Source organism: Strix aluco, chromosome 4 (genome assembly GCF_031877795.1).
Source record: "Strix aluco isolate bStrAlu1 chromosome 4, bStrAlu1.hap1, whole genome shotgun sequence".
Lineage (NCBI taxonomy): Eukaryota > Metazoa > Chordata > Aves > Strigiformes > Strigidae > Strix > Strix aluco.
This window is the reverse complement of record NC_133934.1, coordinates 93789713-93807965: the sequence shown is the minus strand read 5'-3', so window position 1 is coordinate 93807965 and position 18253 is coordinate 93789713. Positions and strand designations below refer to the sequence as shown.

The window sequence follows — 18253 nt, the reverse complement described above, 5'->3', positions numbered from 1 at the left end:
CCCAACTCTCTCAGCCTGTCCTCAGAGGGGAGGTGCTCCAGCCCCCTGATCATCTTCGTGGCCTCCTCTGGACCCGCTCCAGCAAGTCCATGCCCTTCTTATGTTGGGGGCCCCAGAGCTGAACACAGCACTGCAGGGGAGGTCTCACGAGAGCAGAGTATAGGGGGAGAATCCCCTCCCTCAACCTGCTGGCCACACTTCTCTTGATGCAGCCCAGGACATGGTTGGCTTTCTGGGCTGTGAGCACACATTGCTGGCTCATAGTCAGTTTTCCATCTGTTAATACCCCCAGGTCCTTCTCCTCAGGGCTGTTCTCAATCCACTCATCGCCCAGCCTGTATCTGTGCTTGGGATTGCCCCAACCCATGTGCAGGACCTTACACTTGGCCTGGTTGAACTTCATGAGGTTTGCATGGGCCCACCTCTCCAGCCTGTCCAGGTCCCTCTGGATGGCACATCCCTTCCCTCCAGCGTGTCGACCGCACCACACAGCTTGGTGTTGTCAGCAAACCTGCTGAGGGTGCACTCGATCCCACTGTCCATGTCCCCAACAAAGATGTTAAACAACACTGTTCCCAATACTGACCCCTGAGGAATGCCACTCGTCACTGCTCTCCACTCGGACATGGAGCCGTTGACTACAACTCTTTGAGTGCAACCATCCAGCCAATTACTTATCTACCGAGTGGTCCATTCGTCAAATCCATGTCTCTCCATCTTAGAGACAAGGATGTTGTGTGGGACAGTGTCAGAAGCTTTGCACAGGTCCATGTAGACAATGTCAGTTGCTCTTCCCTTGTCCACCGGTGCTGTAACCCTGTTGTAGAAGGCCACCAAATTTGTCAGACACAATTTACCGTTAGTGAAGCCATGTCACCAATCACCACCTTGTTTTCCATCTCTGCTTTCTAAAAGTCATTGTAGTTAGACACATTTGTAACTGTTACTAACCTATGAAATAATTGAAAATGTTTTTAAATTATGAACTGTGCACCAAATAAAGCATTTTATACCATGGAAGCCTAATTTAAAAACTGTCCAGCCATCATCTTTCCCCTTACTTAGGTTTTAGAGTCATTTGGAGCTCACCTAATTTCAGTGTAGCTCAGTGAGACAAAGTAAATGTCTTGGGCAGGGAATTAAAGCTTTTGTAGGGAAAGGAAACAAACCACACAGCATTCAACCCCAGAGCTTGGGCCTTGGGTTTGTAGAATGGTACTGACATTTGTAGGACAGTGTGCTGATTTAACTGTTGTTCTAGTCCATATCAATGGAGTGTATCCATGCTAACTTGTTTAACTAGAGACTGATGCTACTTTGAGATATAAAGTTAATCATCTTAAAGATTAGGTTAGATCTCTTAGTGGATGGAACCTATTTTATGTCCTCATCCTGTATTTTCTCACTTAAGATTATGACTTAACTGCTTGACAGTATCTCTGAATACTGACAGAACTGGCAACTTCATTTAAAAAAAGGGATTATCTGGCAATTTTTATCAACCAATTTGTATTTAAAATGCAGCATTTACAGAAGCCTGGCTTATCAGGGATTAATGCTCTCTTTGCTTTTCCACGCTGAAGATGTATGAGGGGAGGCCAACCAGGCAAATGTGTGTTTTCCTAAGAAAATGGTCTAAGAAGGATGTTAAATGAAGACTTCTGTGTATTGTGCAAGAAAGCATGAGGAATGCTTTTGGCAAAGGAGGAGAAAAGGGACCATGCCATGTTTAGTCCCGTCTCCTAATCTGTTTGCTTGCTTGCCACAGGGAAGCATCACCCGGCGAGCGAGATGCAGCATGTGATTGAGTCTGAGAAAGTAGCGGAAATCCCGGTTGTACATGAGTATGGCCATGACCATTCCAGGTTGCATGCCTACATTGGTGTATCCCTTGTCCTCGGCTTTGTCTTCATGCTGTTGGTGGATCAGATAGGCAGCTCTCATGTGCACTCTACAGATGGTAAGTAAAGATTCACTTTGATTGCACTCACTTGCAATTTTTTGGAATGCTACTGGGATTTAATTTGAGCAGTCATGTCCAGAGTTTCAGTAGGCACTTTAGAAACATAAAGCAAGGTCTGTGTGAAGTGTTTGTGCTGGAAATCTGTCCTGGAATTCAGCATAATTTGAGAGCTTGCTTCGCTAACGTGAAATAACTGTGCGAGCATGAATGTTGTGGAGTGGAGGGTGACTTGACACTTGAGTTATTGTCTGTTTTACAGTATCACCCATAGGGGATTTCTTTGGCTTTCCAAAAAACTTCAGGTTAGTCTTATCTTTGTTTGTTTTTCCTACTTAATTGTCATACATGTAGGTAAAATTTGTAACAAACAAGAAGTTATCTTAAATTACTAAATGTAAGCTCTGTTTCTTTACTGTAACTGCACAGCTGGGCTTGCACATTAGTCTAGAGCCTCACTTCAAAATACTTCCTGCTTAGTCCAAAGATTTCTCAACTTCATTGCAAGACTATAAAAATGCCTACAGCTGCCTTTGTTTCCTGCCTGTGGCTTCATGCTCAGACTGTAGCTTGAAATACACCAAAGGTGTTTTGTCATCTGACAAGGTATTTTATTGCCTTTGGCTGCTCATTTTCTCTCACATAATCTCCACTGATGGTGGAATTCAGCCCTCAGAAATTAAGGAATTGATCTTGAAGGAAAAGTAAAACACACACATACAAAGGAGGGGGGGATATGCTTTGGTTGGATCCTTGGCAGTTCACAGTGCACCTGTGCAAGTGCTTGTATGGGGTTAGTGTGGTGGGACAGATGGGAGGCCAGTGCAGGAGCTGTGTCACCTTTGTGCTCCTGGAGAAGCATTAATGGAGCCACAGCCATGGCTAGCTGTTTTCCAGAGCTTTTCAAAGGAAACAGAGGCAGTGAGGATGACAAGGGGGATGCACGTGAGCAACTGCTAGGAGAATCCTTGGTTTGTACAGGTTATGATCCTTTCCTATGTCTGATCAGTACCAGGAGAAAATGGACTATGATCTGTGTTAGAGAGATACACTATAAAATAGAATATTAAGTAAAGTTTTATCTAGTCTGTACCTCTGTCACAGGAAATGTAGTAGTATTTTTGTAATGTTTTTTAAAGCTACCAAAGAAAAACATTTTTTTTCTCTTTTGAACCAATGTCTGGTAGTTTTATTATCTCCCAAGTGGCTAGGTTTTAGTTTGTCTAAACTAGAAAAGTTCTGTAGGCCAGAATGGAGCTATGAAATCAAATGTGACACTCTCTTTGAGTATGTTTAGTTCTGGTCAATCCAAAACAAATTTAAAGGAAAAGTTCATTGTTAATATCTTCTCCTATCTGACATGCAGCTTATGCAATTAATTGCTCAAATAAGGTCCCCTTGATTCAGAAGATCAATCTGACTGAAGAGAATACGCTAGTTTTTAGCCAGCTCACTTCCCCGATCTGACTCACTGGGCAACTACATGGGTGCCTGGGCATGAAGAGAGAGACTGCAGGGCGGGACGACAGGCAGGAGGAAAGGAACAGAACTGGACTTTCCATTTTGGTGGCTTTGCAGACTTATTAAAGTGGTTGTGTAAGTGTGCTTCCAGTCAGCTTACTGACCACTAGTAATTAAGTAATGGTTGTTCAACTGTTTGGAGTTAAACAGTTGAATAATAAGATGTTTCTATACTTGTGTAGGATTTATCTGCCCTGTTCATTGCAGTGATTCTTTGTAACAGTTTTGTAGTGGTGGATATTGCCCTTTGTGCTGTGTAACGAGGTGACCTGCAAATGTCCTCAGAGTAGTCGTCAAAGAATTGCACTCAAAACACTGGATCGAAAGCAGCACTGGCTGCATTTCACCTCTGTGGTGTATAAGGTTGGAGGAAAATCTTTGCAACTGCTGCCATGACAAGTAGAATTTATTACTTACTAGGAATTGCCAGAGAATCAGTGCAACAGAGACTGCTCCAGACTGTCACCTGAATGAAAATGCCAACATTGAGCCATGTGGGGAAAAATCATCCTGACTCTTGGTGCAGCTCTGGTTTCTGGGGATGCAAAACTAGCTTTCCTTCCCCTTAGTAGCATAAAACTTTTGGCTTCAGGAGGTTAAAAACAACTGCTTCTGCCTGTATCAATGATCCTGTAAATTGCAAAGAATTGTCTATGATTCTGTGCCTTGTTTGTTGGCAGAACTTCAGGTGATTTGAAGGTATCTACAGCAAATCTAATGCAGAAATACAAAAATTGGTAGTTTTGAATATAACTGCTTAAGCAGCTGGTAGATACATGTGCAGTGATACTTACAATTTTTCTTCCAGCATAATTTATGTATTTGCTCTTGTTATGCTAACTTTTCCTCATGACCGTTTCAGATCCAGAAGCTGCAAGATCGGGCAACTCCAAAATCACCACAACGCTGGGACTAGTAGTCCATGCTGCAGGTAATGTGGGATCGATTGTTGGCGGTTGACAAGGACTTCTTTTGCTGTGCGGCTCTTGGGTTTTGTTTTTGAAGGTGGCTTTTTATTAAAAAAAAAAAAAGACAAGGTGGAGAGAACTAAGGATCTTCCCCAAAACTTACTGGGAAAACATACTCCAGTGCTCTGAATGTTCCATGGAGTTTTATTTGGATAGAGTATTTTCACTCCTTTGTTTTTCTTGTCTGAAAAGTTGTGGGATGATCACTCTCTGCCTCTTCAGTTCCTTTGCTGGCTGCTTTAGCTGCTAAATTTCAATATATGCTAACACATTTGATAAGTAGTATGAAACACCTTTGGGTTTGCTTGTCAGTTGACCTGTGTTTTTAAAAATAATATTAAGTTTAAAAAAATATCGTGGAAAAAAGGACTTTATAGGGTGGAGCGCAAAGATCTGACTGAAACACATTTGGGCTGAATTTCAAGGACTGAAGAAGTTATGCATGTGTGGCAGTCAACCTGTGTTCACGGTGTAATTCTTCACTATATATGTGTAGTATAAATATGATGCTTTTTAATCTCTCCTGCTGAAGGTTATTGTCTAGATAGGTCGTAAGATGTTGATCAGAAAGATATTTCTTCACTAAATGAAATGTCTGTATCTTAAAGGTAAATATAGTATCCATTTCCTATTTCATTTAGACAATATGTTTATGTTAAATGGTAAAAAATAGTATTTACAGTAGTATTTATATCTGAAAATTCATTTAAAGGGTAACAATTAAAATTCTTGTAATGCTTAGAATCTGAAGCAGATTTTTAATATCTGGACAGGAAGGCATTTCTACTACAGAAGACTAAAATAACTAAACTTCTTACCTGGTTTTAATTTGTCAGAATGTGTCAGTACTGAATAGATTCTCAGTATGGTTTATGTAGTCTTGGGAAATATAAGACAGCTCCTGTTGAGGGTTGATTATCCTGAAATTGTTGTGGCTTTACAAACAAAGGGAAGTTAATCATGTGTGGGGTTGGTATTGTTAATGGCATTTTGAGTAACAGGACTTCTAAAATCAACATGTTTTGTACTGTCAGCCATTGAGAGGGTGGGAAAGCTGAAACTGATGTGGAGGAATAATCTGTGAATTTGCACTCCTGTTTCAGCTGATGGTGTTGCATTGGGTGCAGCAGCTTCTACTTCTCAGACTAGTGTCCAGTTGATAGTGTTTGTTGCGATTATGTTGCACAAGGTAAGTCATCATCCAAAGAACCCCTTACTTGTTCTTTAAAAGGCTATTAAAGCATACAGAAATTACTAAAGACCTTAAGTTTCTTTAGTGATGTAATATGGAAATGTGTAATGCCGTTGAAATGAACAGGTTAGTAGTACAGCTTCAAGGATGCTTAGTTTATGGCTATTGCCAAGCAAAACTTGCTTTTATTATTTGTAATGTTCAAATTAACTGACTTCTGAAATGGTGCAATTTTAGAAGAGGAAAATTTCTCCTATGAAAGATTATCAAGAAATACTTGGTATGGAAAGAGAAATGTTATTTCTACACTGGTGTCTTTTTTTATTTTTCTAGGCTTCTGATCCTGATTGATGGTTTTGTCTTTCTCATCTTTTTTTCTTCACCCATGGTTTCCTTCTAGGTTTAAAAAAAAAAATACTCTGTGTATAAAAATTGCTCAATATATTTTAGTTTGTCTTATCTCAAAAACGTCAGGGTGGACTGCTATTGTCTGTGAGCAAAAATATAGTAAATTCCATGAGTAGTAGGACAGCTATGCCTTGTGGATAAGAAATTGGATGCCAGCAGAGGGAGAAGAAGGAAGTATTTGTTTACTTCCCAGTGGGAACAGAAATGAAACTGAATGATGAACTACTCAAAAGAGCTCTTAAGTCTTTGTTCATGTGGAGGCTGACAGTTATCTATCTTTGGGAATTTTTTCCCCTCCATGTTAATTGTAGAATTTTTCTGCTGTAGATAAACTGTCCATCTAAAGATACGTAGTAATATCAGGATGAAAAAAAGAAAGTACATGAGTGAATGGAGACTTAGGGGTTATAGCAATGACTCAAGTCAGAATGAACGTCTTAATATTTATAGTGACTACAGAAATATGTGTACTCTGATAACCAGAACATGAGTTTTCATTAGGTACTGTTAGTAAGGTAGGGCAGTTGACAGAATTCTGTTGATTCGGGTTAACTGCAACATACTAGTGCTCTCCCTGAATTTCTTCCAATTCAGTGCATTTCAATGTAGTAAGTTGTATTTCAACTTTATCTGAGATTTCAGGGGATTTTAGAAGGTATTGTATTACCAATGAATATTGGTTTTGCAGGCACCAGCTGCCTTTGGCCTGGTTTCCTTCCTGATGCACGCTGGGCTGGAACGGAATCGAATTAGAAAACACTTGCTGGTCTTCGCATTAGCAGCACCTGTTATGTCAATGGTGACATACTTAGGGCTAAGCAAGGTAGGTCTGTGATTTGTTCTGCCCAAAATGTAGCTTAGTGGTGGAGTTTGGGGAAATGAATATCATATAAGTTTCATAGAATGTTATTCCAAACGGCTTAAAATTTAGCAGAATGGAGAGAAAATATAGCAATATGAAAGTGTGAAACAAAAAATAACCCATGCTTTCCATCAGAACCAGTGATACTACTCCTCTATAGAGTTTTGTATAGCTTTTTTTAGAAGGCTGATTTCTGTCTTCTCCTTTCTGCCGCTCCCTGCTGAGAACAATTTACTCATATACCAGGTTTTATCTGATGACTATATAACTGAGTAATTTTCAGTGTTGCTGCATGTATTCTTATTTTAATATGCACGTAGAAAATAATCTTTGCTGGTTTCCCCTGCCATCCCAGAATTGACCCTGTATGTTCAATGTCTTTTTCACTTTGTGTCAGAAGTTGAATCCTCAGCTAAAACAGCCTTTTTGCCTCTCATACTCCTTAAAGCATAGTCTTGTCTTGGCTCTGTACAACAAATGGCCCGTGACATGGGCCACTGCACATGAGTGTATCATCTCTGTCCAAATTAAATGTTTCTGCTTCTCATAGCATTTCCTGTGACGCTCCTGTGTTTCTAACTGCCTTGGGCCATGCTGGTGACACACTATGGTGTTGTGTTGTGAAGAATTTGACACATGATCTCATGAAACTCAAGGCATGAGAGGAAAGATTAAGTAAATCATCTGGATTAATCCCTTTACTTGCTGGAAGAGAGTTATATTTGATATTGCAGTACAGGAGGCAGCAGAAAGGATTTGGTTTGTAAATAGAAATGAGAATGCTGTCTGAGCATTCTTTTGGTGTAGGCTCACTGCAAGTTGGTTTTGCATTTTGCACTTCAGGAAGAACAGAGAATTGATAAGGCATAGGGGCTGTCACAGTGGTTGCATAGTTCCAGAGCAGAAGATGTATCTCCACTCTTGGGAGAAATAACCAGAGAACTAACATCACACTTGAGTTGGAAATTGTTCAAGAAGCATTTTGAAGCTGATATGTGTGGGTTTGCATTTCATGACATTTAATGATGTGTAGATCTTGATCCTAGTATGAATGTGAAGAGATGCTCAGTTTTGATCCAGAAGATGCATTTCATTATGAAGTTTGCATGAAAATTCTGGAAAAGTTTTGGGTGTTTACTTGTACATAGAAATGAGATATTGAAGGAGTGATGGTTTGGGACTTAAATCTAGCAAATCTTGCTCTGACCAGCAGGGGACCAGATATTTAAAGGCTAACATCATATTTGAACAATTTGTTTAGAAAAAGGAGGAGAAAAAAGAAAGTCAGTCTTGAGTGTCCTTCCTAAAAATTTGTGGCTTTGCAGTCTGAACTTTATTTTTTTCCAAAGCACACTTTTTCATTTTGACGTTTTATGTGTTGCTGTGAGATGTGCTTCTGCACAGGCAGTGACTTTTTTCTGTTGTAAAGGTTCCTAGAAGTCTGAAGTAAACTAACTAGGATGAGAGGTGTCTTTTTGCCCCCCACATCAACTTTAGAATGCCAGGTGCCACACATAAGGTGCGAGACGCAAACCAACACATTAAACCATTGTCATTGTGAGAGAACAAGAGTTGATAGAAGTCCTCCTGTGTTTGGAACTTACAGAATTTTTTTATTATTGATTGAATAACTTCTGCTTATCCTAATTTTTTCTACTCTTTCTGTTCTTCCATTTCAGAGCAGCAAAGAAGCCCTTTCAGAAGTCAATGCCACCGGAGTTGCTATGCTGTTTTCTGCTGGGACTTTTCTTTATGTTGCTACAGTTCACGTTCTCCCGGAAGTAGGAGGAATTGCTCATAGCCACAAACCTGAATCAACTGGAGGAAAAGGACTCAGTCGTCTGGAGGTGGCAGCCCTGGTATTAGGATGCCTTATTCCTCTAGTTTTGTCCATTGGACACCATCACTAAACGCTTGAATTTCACCGGTCTCCTCCTCGATCTGACATGAGCAGTAAATGTTGGCTGCTCCCTTTATCATTGTCTCTTACCATCATCCATCCCATCCACTTTATGGAGCTCAGAGGGAACCTTGATTGCAAAATGAGGAATACTGGCAAAGTTTTTAGTGTAGCAAAATGTACTTTGGCAGCCGGACATAAATTCTGTGTAACTTTCTTTCTGAAGACATTTGCTATTTTAATTGTTACTTCTGGCCCTATTCTCAGGGAAGATGGAATTTGGAGTTTAAGAAAGGTGAGTGGGGAAGAACATAGCGACTCATCACAAAATTGCAATCACCAAAGTATCCTGCAATTCAGTTTTCACAGCTGAGAATAAAAACAAAGGATGGCTGCCTTCTGAGAGGTTGAAGTCTTACTAATGAAGAAGGGGGCTCTCCCCCATTGGTTCTCTGTTGTCCTGACAACACGACTGGTCCTTGTGATGTTTGTCACTAATTGTATTGCAAAAATGGGCTGCATTTGGAACTCTGGATAACACTGCTATTGTCACAGAAGTGTCACTGATAGGAAAGAAATTATGTAGACAGCGTAGGATTAGAGTACAAAATGAGCTGGTTAAGAAAGTGCAAATGAATTTTGCAGTGTATTCCATTATTTACAACAAAGGATGGAAGCAAGGAGAATAGTGTTTTGATGACTCATGCAATTGTGAATAAATTTTAAAAAAGCAGTATTTCTTGGGAGATGGTCTTCTGCGAAGTCAGTAAAGTGTAGGCACCAAAACTGTTAGCAGGAATTAGGTATTGGGTACTGTGATTACACTACTGCTACTGTCGAGAGAGATACCCATAGTGTCCTTCGAAATTGAGCTGTTCTGGGCTCTGAGGAGTAGAAATCTAATGGAGACAGCTGTTGAGGGACCAGAGAACTTCACTAGCTCATTTTCAGAAGTCTGAACTGCTGAAATCTAGGGGGGTGTGGCTTTTTAAAAATTAAATAAAAGGTATTAAGGCTAACAAGACAAGATGTTTAGTTAAATATTTATACTGCAGATAGAATACAAAGTGTTTCTAAAGCAGTTCTGAACAAAATAACCCAAAAAACAAAAACCCAAACTGGTGGGTTCCCAGTGGACCTGTTGGGTATTTTTGCTTTTCCTTTGGGAATTGTGCATTCGCCTCTTACTGATAAACATTAGTTTTGGTGAACCTACTGGAGGATTTATTGCCAACTGCTGATGCCTCTCACTGCAGAAGAGTGATAAAAGATCCCTCCCTTTCCAAGGCACAGCCTTCTCTTGTCAGGCATCATTTCTCTTATACAAAATATAGTATACTCTAATAACTGTAGTGCATTGAAAAGTAAGGAATGCTTGAAATGCACGGACTCAACATAAAATTATTTCTTTAGGGGAAAACTTTTTAATACCATACCCTTTTTAAGCTATACTCTGTCTGCACTTTTTAAAGATAACATTGCCAAATATATTTTTCTTTTTTGTTCAAAATGGATTTTCAAGGCTTGAGATATCTTCTTAATTGAAGTGCTTCTTGTTTCCATTTGAATGAGTGTGTCTGTTTTTCATGTGATTTATTACTTATACTACCCAGGCCATTGTGCTGCTTAACTTCTTTACATTTTTGTCATTGTCCTATTTGTCTACTAGCTCAACAATGGGTATGGTCTGGTTCTTGGACTAGCGATTGCTTTGTCTGTTGGCTTGGCATCAATACAGGGGTATTCCAGGATTGAACCTAGTAGTGATCCCCAGGAGTGCTTGTTTATTTGTGTGTTTTACTATATAAAATCAATGCAAACTTGTTAGAAGTCATATATTTCCACAAGACAGTATTTCCAGATAGAATTAGTGTATCAGGCCTGAACAAGCATTTCTGACACTAGTCCTTCAAAAGTGAATTCTGTTCTGAAAAGCCACTGCAAAATTAATGACGTGGATGAGATCCTCTCCTGCACATTTTTAAACTTTTTTTTTTTTTTTAAAACATGCATACGTAAACTAGTAAACCTGTTTAAAACATTTGGTGGTACAGGTTACTGACACATGCAAATGATACACAGGGATGTTTACACCAGAGGTCCCAATGTTCTTCCTGATTTCTACCTAATTATCTTCTTCCTTGATAATGTTACTATTTTACCTTGCTTAATCTTTCCACATAACTCTTTCCAAAAGCTAGAGAGTTTGCAAGATCTGCAGTGGAAGCAGGAGATAGCTTAATGCAGCACCAGATGCTTACATTTTGTAAACGTTTTTTTTTCTTTAAACTATCATCTGTCACTTACACCCCACCTCACCAGTTAAGCTGACATCCTGACTGTGTTCCACTTCAGCCTCATTTTGTGTATAACAATAGCAAGGGTTTAGGGAGGTATTGAGGTAAGGTCCCATTTCCAGCCTTTTGTTCCAGTGTTGGAGCATGTGGGCAGTACCTTCTTATACGGATTGATGAGTACTGATGGGGATGTGGCAGCCAGCCTTTGCACTGCTGACGTAACTTCTGACATATTAGTCATAGGAGGTGCCACTGCTGAGAGGTCTTGTTGTCTTTCTTTTCTCCTGTCCCTCATACCAGGTTTCCAATTTCTGGGGCAGCCACCAGAAATGTTAATACTCGGTTTAATGATTTATGAACTGTAGAAGCCAAGTTATAGCAGCAGGTGAGGGATTTTAAATGGAAACATTGGCAACTTAAAATTGGCAAAAAATTTCTGATAACACGTACTTTTCACTTTGGCACTTGGTTAAGTGATAGAAGACTTCTGTGATTTTTTTTAATATTTTTTTTCTACCCATTTAGAAGCAGCAACAGCATTTTCTTTTGGCTGTCTGTTATCTCTGTGTTGAACTATTATTTTCAATTCTGTAGCTGAATCTACAGTGACTAAGGAAGCTTTTGGTTATGTGATAAGGAGAATGTAAAATTTCAAATGATCAAACCTTTCCAAATTGTTAGTTCCATGGGGAGGATTATTTTCTTGAAGCAGAGTATTTTAATGAGTTAAATAAAATGGTCCATTTTATCCTTTTTTTTTTTTTACCTATCTCCCCATCTGTCACAGTAAATCCAAGCACTGCATGTAGTCAGGGCCATCTGGCATCATTTTCTACTCCTCAGGGGACCGTGGTGCAAACAAATTCCTCTTATTCTCCCTGTAACAGCCATCTCTGCCTGTGTTTTCTACTGTGAGGTAGGTGGCATTAGGTCTAGCAGGTAACGCCAGTCATGTTCCCCTTTCCTTCTGTAAATCTCTCCAGGAAATCTATAATTTTCTCATCAGATGGTTTTTTGAGTTAATGATTTCTTAATTGGCGATAGGAATTGGACTAAAGCTATTTCTGTTGATCCCAGTGTGTTCAGGTGCTTTCCCTACTGTTCTAATTCTTTTGTTGTTCCTTATATAAAGAAGGGAAATACTTCTTTTTCAGCACCTGATGACAGATGCAGAAGCTGCACTGACATTTAACTTAAGTGAGGATGGCAGAGCTGTCACACCAAGATGGGAATTTTTGATAGTTGTGGCATGTCAGATGGCCAGGTGTTAAACACAGAAACCTGCTGTTGGCTTTCAAAGAACCATTTCCAGATGAATTGTTTAAAAAGCTAATGTTTCCCAAGAGACCCAGGAAAACTACTGTGTTTATTCAGGAACTCTGTTCAGAGCCTTCCAGGAGCTTTTGACAGTAGCAGATGTGTCCACGTGGTATCAGCTCTATGCAGAATGAGAGATGCTGTGGAATAAATGTTGCTGCTGCTCCCTTCCCGTTCTGTGCTGGGACTTGGGAAGAAGAGGAGGGAAGTGTATTTGTATTATTCTGGGGGTGGAAGGAGGAGGAGTAGTTGCGTTATGGTGAAAAAGTTTATGATGAATTTCAGATTCTTTATGATTAATTTCAGATTCCTGTTCACCTCAAACTTATTTTAAAAATAAAATAAATATTTTTTTTCTTACTGTCCTTTTATTACATCTCTTAGCAGCCTTGGCTTTCCAGGGAAAAACATCGCGTGGTCATTGCTGTTTACCTGACTCCATGTACGGAACTGTAATTTTAATGTCTCTTTTTCCAGACCATTTGTACACAAAATCATTCCATGAATGGCTGCCTTATAATTTTTCCACTTTAATTGTGAATGGTTAAAATAATGTTGCCGTTTTCAATTTGTTTTATTATATTAAATTTTTACTAGGTGCAGTGCTTCAGAGTTGGCTTGTCATTTACTGCATGGGGTTTTGTGACAGCTCCGACAAAGAGAAATGACAATCTTAAAAATGGGATGCAAGCTGTGCAGACAGTACATTTTATTTTTGTATAAGTGTGTTTGCTGCTTTTCTTCATAATGTCTGAGCACCTTCTGGAAACGTGAAGTGTGAAACTGCATGTTGGGAGGCAGTCTAGCAGGTTGGTTTGGACATGCGTATGATTGGGTTTAGGGGTATAAATACAAAAATGATTTGACAGCTCTGCTTGAGAGAGGCATTTGACAACTTCTGTCTGTCTCCCACTGTGTGTTTAGGAGTTGGCATTGCCCTGAAGCTATCTCTTCCCCCACCCCCAGGGGAATCTCTGAAGCTTACTAGGCAGAGACCTTTGGAGGGCCATAAGGAGGTGATTGGCTAAAGATAGCTCCAGGCCACAGTTAAAAGGCTGGAGGGCATGTTGGGGCTAAAGAAAACAGAGCAGAGGATGGAATGAAAGCAATCTTGTCAGCCCCAAACCCAAAATGCAAACACTGAGTCCCTCTGTTCTTTTTGGAGACTTTGTGATAAAGTAGCCTTTCCCGTATATATGTGCTTCTGTGTGATTTAGATTAAGTCAACTTTAAATATGCATGCAAAGATGTGAAGAAAACTCTATCCTGCTTTTGTTCCTGTGTTAAGGGGAAAACTGCTGGTGAAATCTTTCTTCCCCCTGTTCTGTGGGTTGGTTTTTTTTCCCTCCCATCTTCTTGCTGTTTTCAGGCACGGAGTCACAGCTCAGCTTTCCTTTTGACTGCCCTGTGATGCTACTGCTTACCTGTTCATAGCTCTTCAGTATAGCTCTCAGTGTTCACTATCGACAGGTTTCCTGGAAGGCAGTTTACCTTCTTCCTGCAGCATACAATGAAATGAAAGCCCACGTTAAGCCATAGCTACACAAGTTTTTAATGCTAGTCGTGGCGGTCATTGTAACTGAGAGTGGATTGTGTTCTTGCTGTGAAGAAAAATTGTCTTCGCAGGCTCCTGAACTTCCCTGGAAGGGTTTTATTTGCCTCTGACATAACTTTGAGTTGCAAACAATAGTTGGAAATTAAATTTTAGCAGTGGTCTCTAAGAGGCGCTCAGGCAGGGGATATGAGGAGAGCTTTGAAAATCAATTTTGTTTTGTTATCTGAACAAAAACTTCCAGGACAGTTTTGGGGTTTTTTTGTGTTGTTATTTTTTTCCCCTGTAGGACACTTTATGCCATATTTTTAGGGTTTAAAGGTTTTATTAAAAGATTGTAAAAAAATCCAGTCAGTTGCTCATTGTATGCTGTGATTGTAGAAGGGGAAAACTTTCCATATAAAACATCAAATTTCTTTCTTTTTTAAAGATGCAACTTTAAAAAGAACAGCCACAGTTAGACACCTCTGACTAAAAATGTTACTTTACAAATTTGTTTGGGACTAGATTTAACGCTTTAAAACACATGTAGGGCGCAATTAATAAATTGAAGGAGCAAATGTTGTTAAAAAATAGAAAGGTGCTTGTCTCTTGCCAAAGCATGTGCTATTGTGTGTCTGCTTTTAGGGTTTTGTAGAAGAAAGTTGGTACCACTGCAGCATCCTATGCCTACTGCCAGGATTTAGGGCAAGGATGAGAATGGGAGTGTGGATCCTTGAAATAACTAGGAAGTTGACTGCCTATCACAAGGCAGTCCCTAAGGAAAGGCCTGTGTAGGCTTGTCAGATCTGTAGGTAGATCTGTGGGTTTTGCAAGTAAGTGGTCTGAAACTCTGTCGACCTTACCTGATAAAACTATCAGCTGGAGCCATTCAGGAAGTGTTAATGGTTTAAAGAAGTCTTGGAGAGTGAGGCAACCCCTGAAGCAGCCTGCAGAGGGCTGATTAAGGACTCACCTTCACCTCCCTGGTACAGGGATGGTACCTGGCAGTGTGCCAGTTTATTCAGCACGTGGTGGGAAGGCACCAACGGAGTGCAGCCCAGAGCTCCCAACTGCAGACTGGTGGAGGCTGGGAGGGACCTCTGGAATCATCTGGTCCAACAACCCCCCTGCTCAGGCAGGGCCCCCTAGAGCCGGTTGCCCAGGTCTGTCTGGACACAGGCAGCTTTTGCAGATCTTCAAGGACGGCTACTCTACAACCTCCCTGGGCAACCTGTGTCAGTGCTCAGTAACACTCACAGTAAAAAAGTGCTCAGAGGGCATCTCTTGTGTTTTGGTGTGTGCCCACTGCCTCTTGTCCTGTCAGTGGGCGTTACTGAACAGAGCCTGCTCTATTCTCTTTGCACTCTTCCTTCAGGTATTTGTATATATTGATGAGATCCCTCCTATAGCTGCCAACTTAACACATTTCATAGATATTCTTGCTCTCCAGCTGCCCTGTAAGCAGGATTGGGTTTCAGACTTACATTTTCAGAGAAGAGAAAGGGGAATGATGCTGTTATAGGATGGGTGATGTGTGCATTTCCAAACTTCATGCATCCACTTAAGAGGTACCCTTCATGGAGATGATTTATAAGCAATTCATTAAAAAAATGATTTAGGTTTTTCTCCTGCAGTTGCTATTTACACACTTATTTAAGATCCTGTCACTTTAACAGTGAGTGTTTTAGCTATTTCACTCAAGCCATAAGCAATCTTCTCAGCTAATTGCTTGGTTTTGATTTTTCTGGTAGTTCATAGGACTTGTGTGGTTAGGGAAAAGTGTAATCTCTTTATACTGGTTTAATCACAAGAGCATATGATTAATATGAAGTCAGTAGGAGAACTGAAACATGACAGTGTTGCTATTATAGCTCGTACAGGCAGATGCAAGGCAGTAAGGAGTGGAAGCCAGGTAGGCTGTTGTTTTTTCAGCAAGTAAAACTCAGTTTTAATAGTGAAGCATTATGCAGTATGAAAGAGCTCAAACAAATGTATTCATGACAGTCCTTGACTAGGATTAAACTGTGATATATGAAAGCTTTGCTTGTGTTTTGCTTCATTTGTATCTTTGCTTCCTCTAGACTCCCTAACTGTTTCCCTAGGCCTCTTTGTCTGTTTAGGTAAGATTAAGATGCTCATTAGGCTTCCTACATAAATCACTAATAACAGACCCAAGACCTTCAATGAACACTTGGACAGTTCCTGGAATGTGCAAACTAAGATAGGAGGGATTCAAACAAAAGGATACGGAGACCCTGTAATGAGGAGGATGATTTGTGCTGATTGAGGAAGAAGACACCTGGACTTTACTTCACAGCACATGCTCTGGAAAGAAGGTCAACTAGTGAACACAGTGAGAAAGACTACTTACTTCTTCCCTTGACCACCGAAGATCCCCAACAGAACTTAGGACACATGCTCAAAGGGGTGTCAACTTATGTAAAGCATTCCAAGAACTCATTATCATAAGACATCCCTTCCCAGGAAATCTAATGAATATGTATGATTTCTATGTATATAAACTGATGTCCCTTACTAACTCGGGGGAGCCCTTATGGTGGAGAATCCCCAGGGCGACCCCAGTGCTGCTGATAAAGAATACCTGCTTAACAGTAAAAAACTTTACTGTTGAGTCAATTTCTTTGTTTCAGTTGGTGACCCAGATGGGACCCTCTCTGCCCGGCTGCAGGACCCATTGAGATTGGACTCTCTTGGGTACCCCTGGGGCTTTCTCCAGAGAGACTCCTCTCCTCAATTGGATTGCTGAGGGGACAGACAAGGGCCATGAATCAAAAGGTATTCTTTAAAATTTCTTTTGGAAAAGTAGCAGTTCGGAGGTGTTGGTTGTACAGGAGCTTAACAGTTACTGAAATCTGGTTTTGGTTTTGGAAGCGGTTCCTTTGGTAGCTGCCCATAAGTCGTTAGTGTTTTAATGCAGGGTTGGCGTATGCGGGACTGCTAGTGTCTTAATATGCGTTCATTTGGTAACTGTAATTTGAGTGCCTCTGTCTCCTCAGAATTTGTAGAGTGAATAGATGTTTGGTAAAATACTTGTTTGCATTTGGTAACTTTATAAGCTATAAGCTCACCTGAAAAGTGAACAGATGCTTGTGAAAGAAACAGCTTAAGATTTCAAAGCTTAATAGCTATTGACTTGCTTTGTATCTTGAATTTGCATGATTGTGTGTATGAGCGAGATGTACGAATAAGTACGAAGAGAGTGCAGAGTCTGGATCTGTGGTTCTGTTATCCCACGAGGGACACAGCCAGAGAAGGACGAAGTGATTGATAATAACTGTTGTGATCTTAATGCATAATTTGAATGAATGTGGGAACCCGAGGAGTGTCTGTTACACCCAGAAAATGACTGTAAACCCTTGTGTGTTTTAGAATGTAAGTGGTGTGAGCAAAAGCTGTGGGTCGAGTTTAGGCAGGATATTGACTGCTCTAAGTGTCAGGTCTGGACTTCTTGGGAAAACCGAGAACGCTCTTCGCATGTGTTAAAGGTGGTTTGTGGTTGGAGGAATAGAAATCAGACATGGGAGGTAAACAAAGTGGACTTTTCTTTAAAATTCCTCCACTGGGATGCATTTTGAAACATTGGAAGAATATAGGAGGGTCCACGGGTTGTGTAACTAATAGAAAGACTCTAATAATCAGTGGTGGCCATTGTATAAGTTAGAAGATGGTGAAAAATGGCCCAGAAATAGTACTTTAAAATATGATACTTTGCTGCAATTGATGATGTTCCTATGATGAGAGGAAAAGTGGGATGAGCTGATGTATGCAGATAGGTTTTTCACTTTAAGAAACCATCTTGAGCGGCAGAAGGAGTGTGGCATTAACTTAGCCCCTCAGGATCCTCTTGTATTGACACTAGGGAAAGAACAGAAAAAGAACCAGGGCATGCTGAAATGGTGGTGTTCAGTATGTAGTATTGGAGAGAAGTGCTTAAAAGTAAAAGATTGAGAGGAAAGGGCAGAAGAGAGAATTGAGGATTGTGTGGCCCCATCCCTTGAAATACTAGAAGGATTCCCTGGAGAGGAGGAAGAACACAGGAGAGAGGCAGTGGGAAGTAGCACTCCAATCACTGCCCGGACTCGTAGTAAAACAGGTCCAGTGCCAGGTCCAACTGTACAGGCACCAGTCAGACAAGTGATGGGACTGGGAGGAACAACCCGAATTAAAGTCCCCTTTAATGTGAGTGACTTGGACGCTTGGAAAGAGGTGGTGAGAACCTACCGGGATGACCCACCAGGGGTCGCAAAAAGATTTGAACTAATAGTTAAAAATC

At 40.5% G+C, this 18253-nt stretch overlaps 1 protein-coding gene across 6 annotated transcripts in view; it reads left to right on the top strand.

The window, feature by feature from the left end:
• The window catches only part of SLC39A9 (solute carrier family 39 member 9), a 33657-nt gene that overhangs the window by 9110 nt on the left and 6294 nt on the right, over positions 1-18253 (top strand). For 4 of the 6 annotated variants that reach the window (XM_074824355.1, XM_074824356.1, XM_074824358.1 and 1 more), the window contains 5 exons: positions 1769-1960; positions 4344-4412; positions 5553-5638; positions 6738-6872; positions 8591-8859. In XM_074824355.1, coding sequence (XP_074680456.1) covers positions 1769-1960; positions 4344-4412; positions 5553-5638; positions 6738-6872; positions 8591-8821 — 713 coding nt within the window. In that variant the 3' untranslated portion in view covers positions 8822-8859. Of the gene's footprint in view, positions 1-1768; positions 1961-4343; positions 4413-5552; positions 5639-6737; positions 6873-8590; positions 13031-16610; positions 16756-18253 lie in introns of those variants that run through there. The other 2 variants (XR_012623270.1, XM_074824354.1) reach the window with 2 other exon arrangements.